Here is a 16,935-nt window from a genome sequence, read left to right as displayed (position 1 = left end):
TGTTTGTAGTGTATGGAGGTTTTTTTCCTGTACAATAAATCAATTTTATAGCAAAGGTTGTAATTATACTTCAAGATTGTCTAATTGCAAGGAATTGATGTAGTGTTTGACACAGTCACAAGAAGTATATGCTAAGGAGTGACTGTTTTGCCCATTTTACATTTTTCAGCAAAGAACTGAGTGGTTAATATTGATTTCAGAATTAAAATGGTGCCATTTGTTGGGGTGGCTTATATACTTTACATCTGATGTTTTGCTCTTGAATGGCAAAGGAATACCTCATTTGGCATGCTTCAGGGCATTTTTAACCAATGCCTTAAGCTGAAACCAAGTTTTTATGCATGAAGAAAGAAATAATATCTGCTGATATCTTGATGGCAGCACTGATGCTTTGGTGTCACACAAGGGTGTTGTGAAACTTAATTAATATTTGTAAAGTATTCTGGATCTTGGATGAAAGGCACAGTAGAAGTTCAGTTATGTTATTAACTTCTGCTTTTATATTTTCTTTGGTGAAGGATCAGAGTCCTAGGCATTAAAAAGTGGCAAAGAGAGGGGATACAGCAATTTACAACTATTATCAGCTAATTATAGTTAGTTTCAAATCTTGTAGAGGGAAATAGCTGGAGAAATATTTTATGGGATTTAGCAAACTAATACTTGATAGCCGAAATTTTGTGTAAATGTACCTTACTTGGATCATCATATGAGAAAAAATTTAATAGACTGACTTACCTTAATTATTCTGCATTAGATCAGAAATGGTATATTGCTGAGTGACAGCATTTTGGTGTAGTACAGGACTGTCTCTCCTTTATAATCCTAAGATAACTGAGGGGTCAGAAATCCTGTTAAGGAGAATGAAAGTTCAACATTCACTTAAAATATTCAAGAGGCAAAAAAGCAGTTAGACTTAAAATGTAAATAAAACTGTACTGTGAGATTTTATCAGGCAGGCAGCCCTTTGTGCAGTGTTAAGAGTTAAGAAGGCAATCATCTTCCTAAAATATCACTCCAACTTAATTGCTCTGTTTCATCAGTTGAAGAAAAAGAAAAAAAGATAATTTTACCATCAAGAAAGCTATATTAACTTTAACTAGCTGAGAGTCTGATGATTTAATTTAAAAGTGGCCAAAGATTTTAGGTTTTGTCCTTTCTGTCTTTGGCAGTAATATTAAAATTAGGCATTTCTGTGTCCTTGAGAAATAGGAAATATTTATAATAATCTATTTTAAGATAAACAAATTTTTAATATGTCTGTAATACTCATATAAATTTCATATTGCAAACCAGAAAAGCAAGCAATTGCTATGTTAAATCTACCATAATTCTAAAAATAGTGTTTTCTCACAGTGCTTATTTTTTATATTGATATGCTTAAGAATAAAACAAAACAATTTCACCTTTGTATAATTCAAGAATTTGGCTTTCTCGTGGATTTGATGTGGAATTTGACCCATCTCTATTAGTATCTCAAGTACCTATGAAATTTTTAAAAACAAGTCAGCTAAGAAAAGGAAGTTTAAAGGAAGTGAAACTAAAATTAACACATTTGGAAGGACTACTTAGCCAGCATCACGTTCTATTTAAGTTAAAATTTGCTGTCATCATATATCTATAATAAGTATTCTTCCAGTGAGCTGCCAGCTGGCTTGTAAAGAGGAAAATATATTCTATAGAATAGACTGCTAGCTTTAAAAAGAAATATTTTGCTTTTGCTCATTGTAGGGTTCCGTAACACCTGAAGGACATCCTAGGAGACAGCAGCATATATAATGATAATGTGATGTCATTTTGTTTTTCCTAGTTGAGAAACACAAAGTGTGTACCAGTAATGGTAAAAACATTTTTTCTATTATATTCTTGTCAGCCTTATTTTTTTAAAGTGATGCAGCCTCTAATAGCTTAGGAAAAGCAGCAATAGCATAATAGTGTGTTTTGTCATGGATGTTAGAAAGGATGGATCACAGTGTGCTACAGCTGGCCTTGGAAACAAACTGCTATGAAGGCAGGACCAAAAAATTTACAGTGCTGCTTTATGTGCATGAAATTAGAATATGGATTGTTGAAAATATACAATGCTGTATTAGATAATTTAAGTTTTGACTTGTTTATTTTGTCTATGTGTTGATTCTGCAGATTTTGCCTGTGACAAACTGTCGGTGCAACCATTGCATTAAAAGACATGTATTTTTCATGATATTGTTTCATACTGCAATATGCTGGCTATGACTCCTTTCAAGTAATCAAGCTATATTGAATACAAACATAAAATAAAAAGCAGCAATAATTTGCTTTCATTTTTAGCTTTATACTCTGACTCAAAGATATACGCTCTTAGCCATTGGAGAGAGAACAGTAACTTTGCACATTGCTGAACTGGACATAAAATACTGTGGCTGGATCAGACTCCTTGGCTTCACTGGAAATACTGGAAGCATCATAAAAGTAGTACGGTGGCTGGAGGATCAGTTCCATTTTCAACCTTGCCATCAAATTTGTTATGACAATCACAGTCACTTTCACTGCAGTAACTATGCCATCTGATGCAATCTGGTTCCCAATGCTAAAATATTGAAAGGCTCAAAAACTATTAAAACATACAAATATCAGTTTTATTCCAGTTCCAAATGGACAACGGTTCCAGAGCTTGATCTCAAACATTCAGTGCACAGAAAAATACTCATTTTATAAGGTTTCCATCTAGGTTTTTTTCATATTCTTGCAAAACCATTGACGTTTTAGTTTTTCCAGCTAAAATTAACTTTATAGCCAAATGTACTTTACCAGGCCAGATATTCAGTAAATATATCCAGGATATACTCAGTTTTTGCCTCTTTTTCTACTGAAGTAGCATAGCATTATGAATGATACTAGATGGGCTTTAAAATCTGCATTTTCAGGCTCTTATATCACAAATATATTCATAAAAAGCATTTAAATACATCCATCATCCTGGAAGACCACTCAGAGCTGAGTTCCTGCAAAAGAGTAGGTTTGTGTCTGTTATTATTATTTAATGTATATACAAGGAATGATCAGTTGCTCTTCTCTGATAAGCAAATCAATTAATTTTATGTTCATATTGTGGACTGTATTCTTTGTCTTATACTAGTAGCCTGTTCTGAAATTACTCCAGTCTAAGTTCACCTTGAGCATGGATAACCAGCATCTTAAACGCTGTTCCAGGGAATGTCCTGCAAGTGACTTGTACAATGCCATTAGTGTGTTGGTATTGACAAGAAGCACTGTAAGTGGAAAGCTGGGGGAGGTGGGGAGAGGGATGGAGATGGGTAGGGAGGAGTAAAAGCAACCAGGAAGGGACATTTTTCATTTCCTTAGTCTTGAGAAATTCACACTTTGAAGCAAGAAAATTTAACACTTCAGATATTTTGCACAGCTCATTGCTTCCGGCTGCAAGGTAGTCACTTGATCCCGAAGTCATTGGTTAAGACTGCTCTGTGGTTTAATTTAGCCATTCTCTTTTCTCTTGCTTACTTTTTGATGATGAACCATGGTGTTAAGTTCTCTCTGGGAAAGCATGCTGCTTCCATATGGTCTGGGATTTCTGTAGTGGGGTGCATCCAGGACACAGTCTGTCATGACATGCTGTTTTTTTCTGAGGAGTCTTTACTGGCAAAGACACAGAGTGGTGCCAAATTCAAACCACCTGGCCCTAAGGCTAATTGAGTTTTTCCTGGGAGGGTAGAATAATCATTTTGAAGTACCTATCTGAAATTATGTTACTACTGAGAGGGAATGGGGAAGATTGGCTTGTCACTGCAGTACTTAAATGCAGCTATGAAGATGTATTCAAGATGGAAGTTTACAATTAGGAGAACTAGTTTGATCTCTGAATTGAAAAGCAACCTACCTGGGCTAGCATTAGCACTTGCCACAGAAGCAGAGTCCCCTCATAATATAGAATGCTGGTAGTTTTCATTCTGGAAAAGAAAAAAAAGCCTTTTGCTTAAGAATTGCTTCATAGCTAACTACTGGGTTAGATCCCATTTACATGTTTCAGCTTGAAATCTTCCTCAGAATTAATGAGCTGATTTTATGTTCAGTTTTGTAGTTATGCTGCTCATGCTAAGCCCTGGGAACTTCATTAAGACCTATGTCTATTTCTGTGTGATGGAAGGATTATGTGTGACTGAAGTCAGTTCATAGCTGATTTCCTAGGGCATTACTTCTGGTTTGGTTTCTGTTGTCTTGACTCTTGTTCTGGAGCTGAATGGCACTGCTTGGTGCCAGAAACTTGCTTTCATACAAAATACCTAAAAGCAGCAAGGTTATGTTACATATGTTTTGACATCCCATGCATCCTTAATAGATTTTCCATGAGCATGCTGCTGTGCAATCTATTTTACAGCCTCATTCCTCCCTGTTCTGCATGTGACTATTTCTTCACGTTTTGCATTGGGCGGTTACTCTGTTTTAGCACATGAGATGATGAAATGAGAGCAGGGGTGTTTGTGTATTAAAGTGGGGTGATACTGATATTATTAATGTGATACTGATATTAAGAAAGGATTCCACATATTCCAGAATTATGTATGCGGACTAATATAGCTTTCTTTAAGTGGCCTCTATTTTCCAGTAGACTTTGCAGCAGTTGAAATGGCATCTCACTTACATACTCTTGTATTAATTGTGGTGTTTAATCTGAAGACAACAAACACTAGTCTGCCTTTCAGTTACTTGGGCAACATGAAATTCAAATTACTTCTTTAGAAAAGATGTGGCTGGGAGAGAAGGGTGAGGTAGGTTTGTGGTTCTGTGAACCAGAAGAGGTTCTCTGCATAGGAGTAGGTATTACATCCAAGTCTTTTCTTGTGTTTTGTAAAGTAATGGAGGTAAAGCTCTAGAGAAGATAATACTGTAGAAAAGCTCGTCTTCACAAATTATTTGTATCTGCTGAAAGAAATTAAGATCACACTGTCTGTTGATGGAGAGTACTAACTATGGCCACAACTATTCCTGGCAAAATTATCATGACCCATGTTCCTTTTTGAGAATTGTATGAAAGATCATTATTATTCATATTTTATTATGGGATCTATAGTTGTATACACCTGTATCCTGCCTACTGTATCAGCTTCTAGTTGAGTGATGGAAAGGATTTGTGTACATTTCTGTTTTGCATGTAGATGGAGGGTAGTTTTAAAGAAATACTGACTTACATATACTTTTGCGTAGATAATTTCTGTAATTCAGCAAAAACTGCTGAAAGCTCCAACAAACACTGATCTCCTGTATTTTGTTCCAGTTTCATTTTATGACCACTCTTTCTCTCCAGAAAAGGAAAGTAATTATTTTTTTAGTCTGTTTGAAGCTTAACTGTATCATTGATATCTTGTATGTAAGATACTTTGATTATGATATTTAGTGTTAAAAAGTGATCATTTGAGCAAGGCACTAAAAAAGGAGGCAAAATGGAGAGAAGTGAAAGAAGACTGATCAGACTAAAAGAATGAATAGTAAATTCTGTTTCCACCTGGACTTAACAAAAAGAACCCCAAAAACAAACAAAGGCAGAAAGTGCCAGGCAGAAACTATGTTCCAATATTGAATTCTTTTTCAATTTTATGCTATCAGATCCAGGGTTTCTTGCTGATACTAAAAAAAAAAAGTCGTTTATGTTTCTGGAAATACAGTAACAAATAAAACACACCTTTTGTAGAACTTAAAACTGTTCTATGAAGGACAGATTGTTCAGCACCAAAATTATCCACACTGTGATACAAACAGCACTGAACACAATGAGCTATGGAAGCTCACAAGCTGATTGTATTTAGCTGTGACTTCAACCTTTAATAACTTTTCCACATGATTCTTCAGTTGAGAGGGTTTTGTTCTGTTTTGTGTCTGTTGTTGTTGTTTATCATTACTAATTTTTTTTTTTTACTAACATGAATTGACACAGTACAATGCCTTAGTGACTCAGGTTCAGTGCTTGTAAGTAATCAGTTCTGTTGCCTTTTTTTGGGTATGGTTTCTTCTGTTTATACAAATAGAAAAAGAGAAAAAGGGTTGCTAAGTTTGTGAAGCAATAATAAAAGACAGTGTGATTTTAAAAAAAAATCTATTTCTTTCAAACAATTTCTCATCTTACTAGTTCAGTTTTTTCAGTCCTCAAAATGGCCAGTTTTATGCATAGTATATGATCTTTAAATAATAGAAGGTGACATATTCAGGTACTCCCCTGCTTTGTTAGTTTACTAAGGACCAGATTGCTGACCTTTAGCTTACTCCCACAGTAACATGGGAGTAATGGAAATATATATTAATGATTAAAACACATGGTAAAATCACTCAGAGAAGATAGTTCAATATTTGAAAATAACTGTGAAAAAAGGTGTTTAGATGCTCTTTTTTATACATCCATGGTTTAGTTTTATGTCTTAAATTAGAATTAAAATCTTCTACATATAAATTGCTATTTTAAAAAGAAACACATGGATATCTCAGTTTCCTGAATATTTGTACTGAGTATTAACACAAATATATTTGTACATGAATGTTAAGTAGAGAAATGAAAGGTGTATGATTAATAACAATATGCAAATTTGAAACTAATTTATTGGTGTTACACAAAGGGCAAACTGGGATAGTGTTTGGCCAAATATGTTTACATACTTCATATTTGCATGCGTTTAATGAACATGCAGTGTGAAATCACCCATCTTTGCATAAAAACTGGATGGGCACTTTTTTAAAAGAAAAAATTGCTTGAATTTCAAAGCCTCAGTGGTTGAGCCAGCTTTCCTGCATCTCCTGTACTCTGCTATGGAAGATGGCAGTGGATCCATCCATGTTCCCCAATATATTATCTACTTGTGCTGCCAGTAACAATGTCAGCTGAGTATATATCCCTCCATCCCTCCTTTTCAGTATTGAGTTGTAAAACCTCAAAATTCTAATCAACTCTAGACGCTAGGAGGAATTACTTCCCCTGACAATGTACTGTTTTGCACTTTTTTAGGAATACTATGAAAAGTTATGTTCAGTTGATCCCATGACTGAATTTTACAAATGCTGGGATTTTTGTCTCACACTCTGCAGACTGAAAAAGACTGAAGTTCGTCATAAATTATTTTCCCATTATTCAGAAGTTGGACTCCCATTTTATCTTCCATCTTTGGTGGAAAATAAATCCTCTTATGTCTCAATTTGAAATTAAATATATGAAAAGTTTAGTTGTTTCCTTTAAGTTTTTTTAAAGAAGGGTTACAACTTGACTGAGATCCCTTCCATCTGCCACAATATGCTTGCTTTTATTTTGACTTCCCACTGCTGTCTTATCAAATATTGCATTAATCATTACCATTTGTTTGCCATCCCTTTCTTTTTGTTTTGTTTCTCTTCCTCCAAATGATTAAAACATCAGCTTGAATGAATGGTTAGAAGTACACTGTGATTCACATTTGCCCCATCTTATTAAAACAAATAAACCAACCAGTTATATAATTTTAATGTGCTTGAGCTATGGCATGCAGATGCTTTTATCAGCTCTGGGCTGAAGAGGTTGTGTGCATTCGGGCATGCACGTACAACTGTTCTTTGAAAGGGACAAACCTCATTAAGATTACAGGTGCCTGGAAATAACTTCTGAGAAAATAGCTACCATTTTCAATAAAGCTACTTCCTGACAGGAAATGCAATTTATTATGTTACTTAGCACAAATGAGCAGCTTGGCTTTGATTTAGATATGAGTAGCCCCAATTAAGTTCACAAATATTTTATTTTTTTTAAGCTGAAGTTAGCAGTTTTTAATGGTTGGAGGGTCTGGCGACTGTATACTCAATTCCAGTATGAAGCATCTGCTGCCTTTAGGAGCACATGGGCTAGTCCTGGGGATTTTGTGTTGCAACATGTGATTTTAGAAGAGGACCCTAATCTTAGATCAGCTCAGTCACCAGCCATAGAGATGGAGTTCAAATGGATTTTTGTGAGTGAAGAAACTTTTATTTCCATTAAATACATATGCATATATAGTTTTTTTGGTTGTTGTTTTTGGGTTTTTTTTGTTATTTGTGCTAATATCATCCTTAGAGGATTCAGCTAACACTGCTATTATCTGCCTAGGGACAAGAAAAGAGACTGAGAAACCATTAGTACATGAAATCTCTGTTACCTAAAATGAAAAGAAACAGAAGTTTGAAAGTGAGAACAGAAAAACAGGAAAAAAACCCCACAAACTAAAATCACAGAAAATTTCAGAGACATATTTGGGAATAAAATTCCTGTCTTCACAACAAGAGACATCAACCTTTGTTCTTTGAAAGTACAAAGAGATGAATAGATACACTGTTCAAATACCCTCAAGACCCATTTTGAGTGAAAATTGGCTTCTGTCACTGGCCTGCACCAGTGATATTTGACAAAAATATGTTAACTGAAGTTAGGACTTCTAGCAAATGAAACTGTGGCTACTTTGATGGAAGGGTTCTTGGATAATGGGCTGAGATTTACTATTCTACAGCTCAGAAATTACAATTAAAAAAAAAAAGGGATAAACAAATTATTACAATTTTGACATCCCAACTTTCCAAAGCTCACATTGAGATTTAACATCTTGTCATTTGTTTTCTGAGCAACCTAGTGTAGTGAAAGGAATCCCTACCCATGACAGGAGAGTGGTTTTTGGTGATCTTTAAGGTCCCTTCCAACCCAAACCATTCTGTGATTCTGTGATTTTCCTTCTCACAAAGTATTTTGTCCTTTTCCTTTCTTCTTAACCTGGACTCTGGGGGTTTCTTTCTTATCAGCTCTCTGTGTCCAGCTGCTGTATCTTTCTGTCTGTTTGGTCACTTAGTTGGTTATTTTCAGCTACTAACTATAGAAAACACTATCCTTTTCCTGAGGAGAATTTACCTCAGTAGGTTTTTGTAAGATAGCAAGTGACTGAACTCAGATGTGACAGCACACCTTGGACATTGATTTGCAGATTTTCATAAATTAACACTGCAGTATTATAGTCATGATGATCACTGTTACTACATTTAGTTTTAAAGAAACTCTGAGAATATGATTTTTTGGATGGCAAACAACCCCACTGGGACTTGCACTCAGTGCCAGAAATACCCACATTACCATCTAATGGACGACTTACTTAGTTTGCAGCTGAAGACAAAACCTAGCATTTCATTGTACATTTTTATCAGTTTACGAGGTTGCATATTAATAGTAATAATATGTGAGTGGGTTTGTGTTCTTACCTCTGAAAATACTGGGCCGTTAGAGATACTTACTGCAAGCTGCCCACAGAACACTAAAGTGAATCATTACCCAGATGACATCTCTGTGGGAATGCATTTCGAGACATATGATTTGTTTCAGCATTGCAAACTTTTATGTCAGTTCCATTTGTTTGTTTTTTGTAACATTTGTGACCTTTTAACTATTTGGGCATGTTCATTCAAAAGCCTCAAAATGAATCTTAATTAAAAAGAGTTGATCTAAAAAAATACTCCCTCACTCTGGATAGAATTTCTGTCATATCAATCCACAGACAAAAACAAATGATGTTTAGGAGTAGTGGCATTTTCAGTTTGAGTTACTAGCATGAGCTTGTGTGATCTTGCTGAACACTGCCATTTGCAAAAGAGCAATTAAAACAGATGACAATCTGCTAATCACACACATTTCTATTTAGAAATTTAGCAGTATTTTCCCAGTTCGTGTTTTTGCTTTGACTTCCTAAGAGTAAAAGTAAGTTTTATGTACTTATATTGTATATAACAGTATGTAAATTTGGGAAACTTCACCACAGATCAGTAATTTTCAGTAGGCTAAAAAAATACCCCAGTGTTGTAAACATCCTTAGTGTGTTGTGCCTGTGTATGTGTTTGTGTAGTATATGTTTGTATGCATTTGTTTGTGTGGCTAAAATATTCCATATTTTACATAAAATTGCTTTTATGCTGATAGAAAAATTCTGCGTTTGTTAACACAAGAAAGTAATGCAACAGGCCTGCGTAGCTGATAAATTAACACTGATTGGGTGGCAGAAGGCACAGGCATGCTCAGGATTTAGGATTTAGAAGTAGTGGCATTTTCACATTGGCTTACAAAGGATGAGTTGGCTCGATTTGCTGATCACTTTCATGATTTGTAGGTTTTGTCTATGATTTTAACCTTGAAATCATTCAAGGCCTATCAGTGGTAATACTCCACTTGTATTCAGATAGGAGCTCTGGCTACACCTAGAGGCAAAGTGATTCTGGTGGCTTTGACAACAGCACTAAGAAGTTCCTATCATTTGGAAAGAACCTCAGAACATTAAAAATAGGGAGAGAAATGGATAGGAGCAAGGTAGTAGGGGTCACTAATGGAAAGAGGTGGCAGACAAATATAGGGGTTGTATTTGGTCACCACTTTGTGATGCAAGGTCATTGTTTCTCTGCAGATCTCTGAGTTTTTCATAACACAGTTTGAGGTCTTTGAATTTCTGAAGTGCACTGCTATTCACCTGTTGCTCGTTCTTCATGAGTTCGTGGCTCGTTCTTCATGGCTGCATGTACTTCTCAGACACAGTGCTATGGCCACTTCCCTGGGGAGCTTGTTATAGTTCCCAACCACCCTCTGGGTGAAGAACCTTTCTCTGATATCCAGCCTCAGCCTCCCCTGACTTGGCTTTATGCTGTTTACTCAAGTCCTGTCACTGGTCATGTGAGTGACGAGATCAGCTTCTACCCCTCCCTCCACTTTCCCATGTGAGGAAGTTGAGGACTGCAATGAGGTCTCCCCTCACTCTCCTCCAGGCTGAACAGACCAAATGACCTCAGCTGCTCCTCATACAGCTTCCCCTCGAGACCCTTCACCATCTCCGTTGCCCTCCTTTGGATGCTCTCTAGTAGTTTAATGTCTTTTTACATTGGGGCACCCCAAACTGCCCCCAGCACTCGAGGTGAGGCCGCCCCAGTGCAGGGCAGAGCAGGACAATCCCCTCTCTTGCCCGGCTGTGATGCTGTGCCCAATGCACCCCAGGGTTGGCCCTCCTGGCTGCCAGGGCACTGCTGACTCGTGTTCAACTTGCCATTGACCAGGACCCCCAGGTCCTTTTCCATGGCACTGCTCTCTGGCCTATTGTTCTCTAGCCTATGCATACCACCAGGATTTCTCCATCCCAGGTGCTGAATCCAGCACTTGCCCTTGTTAAACTTCATATGGCTTGATTGCTCACCTCTCTTAGTTGTTAAGGTCTTTCTGCGGGGCTTCTCTCCCCTCCAGGGAGTCAATGACTCCTCCCAGTTTAGTGTCATTGGCAAACTTAGTATTCCCTCAAGTTCTGTGGCCAAGCTGTTAATGAAGAACCTATATATATAAACAAGTATCCTCTTACTTTGTAAGGAAGGTGCTTTGTAGAGCTGCCTTTTTTTATTCTTATTCATTTTCTGTGGATACAGAATACAGGATCTGATAGTGTCATCTTTTAAAAGTGAAAAACCTCCTATTGATTTCACTGCCAGGTTGGATCCTTAAGCAGTGTAAAATAGAGCTGACTCTTGAAACTGTATTGCTGTTCATCTTTTGTTGGCTGCTACAAGGATTCTGCTTCCTGCAGCTGTATTTTTAGTTGAGAATTCATTTTAGTACATATTTTATTTTAAAAGGTAAATGGAGACCTAGTATAATAAAATAAAATAAGTTACCGACTGCAGGTTATCAGAATGTTAAGGTGTGGGAATTATACATAGCACTCATTAGCAAGTGTACATTCAGGATAGCCAAAGTGCTGGTATATATGCAGAGTAATACTCCTGCTGAGGTATCTAGACAGCTTTAGTGCTGTAAATGTTTATTGTCTTTATTCAGTATGTTTGGGAGAACTATATGGAAATGTAGCCAGTAGTAGCACTAGCTAACCTGTACTTAATGCAGGTTTTCTTTGGAGATGGTTTTCCAGACCTTCAGTTTTACTGAGCTCAATTTCAGAGGCTCCTTCTTTCTTTCCTGAATTCCCATAAACATTTTGGTTGGTTTTCATGCATCAAATAATAATATAAAAGTCTTTAAGTTAAGGCCTTACTCAATTCCTTTTTATTTCTCTTCAGTGAAAAAAAAAAAAAAAAAGAAAAAAAGACCATAAAGAGCAAAGAGAATGGAAATGGTTCTGAGAGGAATCACTTTTATGTAGTGGGAAAGTTATCATGTACCCTGGGAAAAAAAAAAAAAAAGAAAAAAAAAAAAAAAAAAAAAAAGAAAGAACTATGAACATAAAAAACTAGAGAAAGGGGGTAGAAAAATGTAAAGATGAGGAGAAAGTAGCAAAAGGGCATCTGCCCAGAAGCTTGCAAAAGAAAACTGTGGTTGAGTGGAAAAGGAAAAACAAAGGGACATTAGATAAGAAACACTGCAGCAGAGTGATTCTACAGCTTCCCACTTTCCCCAGCAGTTCTGATAGAACTGGAAAGGGGTGTGCAGAAGCTTTTACAGCTATGTGGTGTGTACTTTTGTTTACTTTTCTTTCTCTCAACAATTAAGAGTAAGTTCATGGAGGTGATGCCACATCTTTCAAAGATAACCAAACATTTAAAAAATTTCAGCATTCGTTTGTACATGTTTATCTCATGCAAATGCTTTACTTATATCTAATTTTTACTCTATATCTAATAAAAATTCTATAGACTGATTTGGAATAAAAATGTTAGGCTAAGAAAATCAAAACAGAAACAAAACCTTCTCAAATCTTAGAAATATTTTCTGAATTTACTTAGATTTAAATAAGAAGTTCATGTAAACTTTAACAGCTGAGATACAGCTTGTAGTTGCAAATGCTGATATTCTGAAATATAAGTCATGTTTAGTAATTATGCACTGGGGAGGATTAATTAATTCATAATGTGCTTTATTCACATGGGAACAACACTTTCTATCCTACAGGTAGAAAAAAAAGCTAAGAAACTTTTCTGTCTTTCTGTTTTTTAAAAAATAATCATTATGCTGTTATCAAAATAAGTGTATATAAGGTATTCATGTCCCAAGTGAAGAAAAAATTGCTTTGTACTTAAAAATTAGGTGAAAATATGTTGCGTCTGTATGTTCTCTTCAAATTTTTCTAGATAACAGTTTCTGGGTAGGTTAGCTCAGTGTTTCTCATGTTCCCTCACATATCTCACTTAAATATATGCTCCTCACTTGGGTGGAAAAAATGTTGTGAGAAACGTGCTTACATCTTTAACATAGTAATTGTTCAGTTAATCTCGTTTATGGGGGGAAGGAGGCTATACTTCACTGATACCGTTTAAATATCCTATACTGGGTTCCATATAAATAGCTACAAATGTGCACAATGGTTACATTACATGGTATATTTAACAACACAGCTAAATCAGGAAGTGTGAGCTATGCCTTTAGTGATGGGAGTACTAACGATTGCATGCAAGAAGATTTTTTTGCTCTGCAACCATGAAGGAAATAATTGCTGTTCAGCACTATTCAGTTACGTTTGCATATCAGTAAAAACACATGCACAGAGGCTCCACCTACATTCCTAGTGCCCTAGCGCTGATAGGAGGCCAGCATACATTAAAGCTTCAGAAGTTGTTACATTTTTCACAACTTGCAAAGTGCATGTAGTTTTCAACAGAGTTTATTTGACCACTGACAGATGAAAATGACAAGGTGACATTTGGGTTTTATGATTTTCTCTTTTTTTGGACAAAAAGTATCATAGGGGGCATTTTACAGATTGTTGCATGACTACTTCCGCTGAGGTTTTAAATCTTGTGGGGTTTTTCTTCTTTTTGATTCTTTGAAGATATAAATGTATAAAGCAAATGTTTCTCTTTCATATTTTAGATGGAAGACTTTATTTGAAAACTACTGTCATGTATTGAATTTTTCCTGCTGAAAATACGTGTGCTACGGTAAAGAACGTTGCAGTAAGACATTGGCTCATAAGGAGTTCTGTGGAAACAAAACATTTTCAAACCAACTTCCTCAACTTCATTTATCAATGTTCTTCAAAAATGTAAAGAATTCTACAAGAGTGTCCTCCTTTGGTTATCTCCTGTGGCTCAACCTGGAGATCTAGAGAATGTTTGTAAATGCACAGTAGCACTGTTCTCACAGCGAAAATCTGCATCTCTGCACCGGACTATTGTATCCAAAATTACAGGCGGTCAGAACAAGGCTGAGTATTCCCCTTTTCAAGGAATGCAGACTTTATCCTCCTCTGATGATTCTATATTTGAGCACATCCAATGATCCTTCCAGCGGTGTCCAAGTACACTTACAGACTGTTACACCATACCGAAACCAGCAAGACAGCTCAGAAATTAACTTGTAGAGGGCATAAGAGGATTCTTATTTAAAAAAAAAAAAAAAAAAAAAAGGAAAAAAAAAAGGTAAAAGAAGAAAAAATTGATACATTCAGTTTTCAGACAATGATCATGGGTTTTTCTTCTAAAGACATTTTTCCACATGCTTTCCAAGAGACCAACACATATATGTAAGACTACATTAAGTGAAATGGAATTTTGTGTAAGTGAAAAGAAATGCTGAATGTAAACAAACTGTTTTACCATTCACAAAGTCTCTTTTCCTAAAATAAAATTAAAAAAAATAAAAAGAATAATAATTTCTCATTGTAAACTGGCAGGGGTTTATGAAATAAAAGACTTTGCTTCTTATCAAAATGTTGGTCACATGTACAGTATATAACACAAATCACACAAGGAAGGTATTATGTATGCAGTAGAAATCTAGAGTTTAGGAAATGAAACTTTTAGATAATATTGTTTTGTCACCCTGTTGGTCAGAAAGACACCTTTCTAGTTTTAACGCATGCAGGCATGTAAATATTTGTCCTGGAGTCACAGTATTACTGAATGAGATCTTAAGCATCTGGTAACAAGTCAGAATTCTGTATCAGCCACTTTTATTTGTATATTGAGCCCTGGTTAGTGCCCTGACTAGTGCACTTTTAAGAATGGACTGTGGCTGAGCAGCAAGTCAAAATGCCAGAAATATTTTTATATGTTAATGTCATATTACGTCAATGTTGCTAAAAAAAAGAAAACCTAACAAACACTTGATGTATCAGTCCAATTCCACGTAGAACTGAGTGATACAGTTGAAGTCTATTGTCCCTCCCACCTTGTCTTAGGGATGGATGGTTATGTGTTACTTTCACTGTCTTTATGAAAGCTACAATATGTGTTTTCACCTTTGTGCTGATAACTGGAAGTAAGCTGCAAAACACTGCTTATTACATTACTAAAAATTATGTTCTTTGCTTTGCATACTTTTGGGTTACCCCTTTAAAGACTGATTTTGTGAATCAGTGCTATTACTGTAAGTTTTGTGATTATGCTTTCTTCATCTAATGTTTTATGCATATAAAATATTATTTATTACACGGAAACATATCAAAACCTTAAATGTCTAACTTAAAGCAAATATTTCTTTAAAAGTAGCTCTGATTGGATATTAATATTATTTTGTCCAAAAAAAAATCTAATGTTTTGTAAACTCTAGCACTGAGCTTCTATAGTTTGTAGGTCTTCCTCGCAATACTGGTACACATTTATTTTGTGCAGTTCATATTTACTCCACCACAATCCTTTTTTATCAATAGAAAGATGTATATACAAGTTCACATCACAGTAATTTTTTTAAAGAAATATTGAGCAATATTTTTCATTAAGTATTGTTGTCTAATACTTTGTAGTGATGTTGTTTTCTAACCATGATTCCTTCATGATTGTCATAGTTGCTTAAACACACATGGGATTCTGTACTCCAGTTTTTTCATATGCAGTCTTTAAAGGGTTAACAGCTGTAAAGTTAGATGGACTTGTGGCAAGCTTTTGAATCATTCATATCTGAAAGAGAATTAAAAGCCTACAACTGAAATATGTACTAGCATTTACCATTGCTCTGCTCCTTGCATAGAGTCACCTGTAAGTAGGTTTAGTAGTTTTACAGTATATTCTTTCAAGACCTTTGGGAATGCCTCAGTGTTTGGCTTGGTACATAAACAGAAGTGTTAAGGATTAAAGGGGAACCAATTTATGAGCTGGATGTTTAGAAAGAATCTTGCTAAAAACAGTGTAAATATTACAGACCATGAGACGTTACCGTAAGTTGAAGTTTTTTGCCCCTCTTTAGTTTTACAGGTTTTGGGTTGGTGTTTTGGTTTTGGGTTTTGATTTGGATTTTTTTTTTTTTTTGCATAGATTATGAAGAAAAGTTGTCCCCATGTTATTGTTTATATGCTTTTGTAATCTTAAAGATATTAATGTCTAGTTGTTCTATATTATAACCATATTTGCGCTCTATGCAAGCCCTTGGAACAGAACATACTCATCTTCATGTAGGACCTATGAAAATTGTCTATTTTTATCTATATATTTAAAGTTTTCTAAAAATGAAAAAAGGTTATTACGAATTTTGTTGTACAAAATCTGTACAAAAATCTGTTTTTACATCATAATGCAAGAATTGGAAATTTTTCTATGGTAGCCTAGTTATTTGAGCCTGGTTTCAATGTGAGAACCACGTTTACTGTTATTGTATTTAATTTTCTTTTCTTTTCAACAATCTGCTAATAAAACTGTCTGAAATCTCCCTGTGACTTTATTTACAGTTCATCTTTATTAAATTTTTCTGAAATGTATAACATCAGAGGAATATTTACTTTCTAATGGGAGGCATCTAAAAACAACATAAGTCAGCTCTTTGTAATGTGAGGCGAACAATGCTGAATGATTTTATTTAACATGCAACTGCTTCTATCTCTAATATGAATTACTGTGGTGAAAAACATCATAAAAGCACACTCTGTGGTTATTGTTTAACAAGCATATTTTCCTTTTTTTTTTTCTTGCCAGCTAAGCAAACTGCCCCCATCTACATGATTTATTTATGTACATTTCTCAGTTTATGAAGCTGTTATTTGTACCTTTTTCCTTTATATTGTGATA

At 35.4% G+C, this 16,935-nt stretch overlaps 1 protein-coding gene across 4 annotated transcripts in view; it reads left to right on the top strand.

Moving 5' to 3' along the window:
- The window catches only part of DACH1 (dachshund family transcription factor 1), a 353,487-nt gene extending 336,908 nt beyond the window's left edge, over positions 1 to 16,579 (top strand). For 2 of the 4 annotated variants that reach the window (XM_041471247.1, XM_041471246.1), the window contains exon 11: positions 13,808 to 16,579. In XM_041471247.1, the coding sequence (XP_041327181.1) occupies positions 13,808 to 13,845 (38 nt within the window). In that variant the 3' untranslated portion in view covers positions 13,846 to 16,579. The remainder of the gene's footprint in view (positions 1 to 13,807) is intronic. The other 2 variants (XM_041471249.1, XM_041471248.1) reach the window with 1 other exon arrangement.
- The last annotated feature ends 356 nt before the right edge of the window (positions 16,580 to 16,935 follow it).

Source organism: Pyrgilauda ruficollis, unplaced genomic scaffold (genome assembly GCF_017590135.1).
Source record: "Pyrgilauda ruficollis isolate IOZ18807 unplaced genomic scaffold, ASM1759013v1 scaffold26, whole genome shotgun sequence".
NCBI classification, from domain to species: domain Eukaryota; kingdom Metazoa; phylum Chordata; class Aves; order Passeriformes; family Passeridae; genus Pyrgilauda; species Pyrgilauda ruficollis.
Note: the sequence above shows the minus strand (reverse complement) of the source record. Positions and strands in the feature narration are given on the sequence as shown.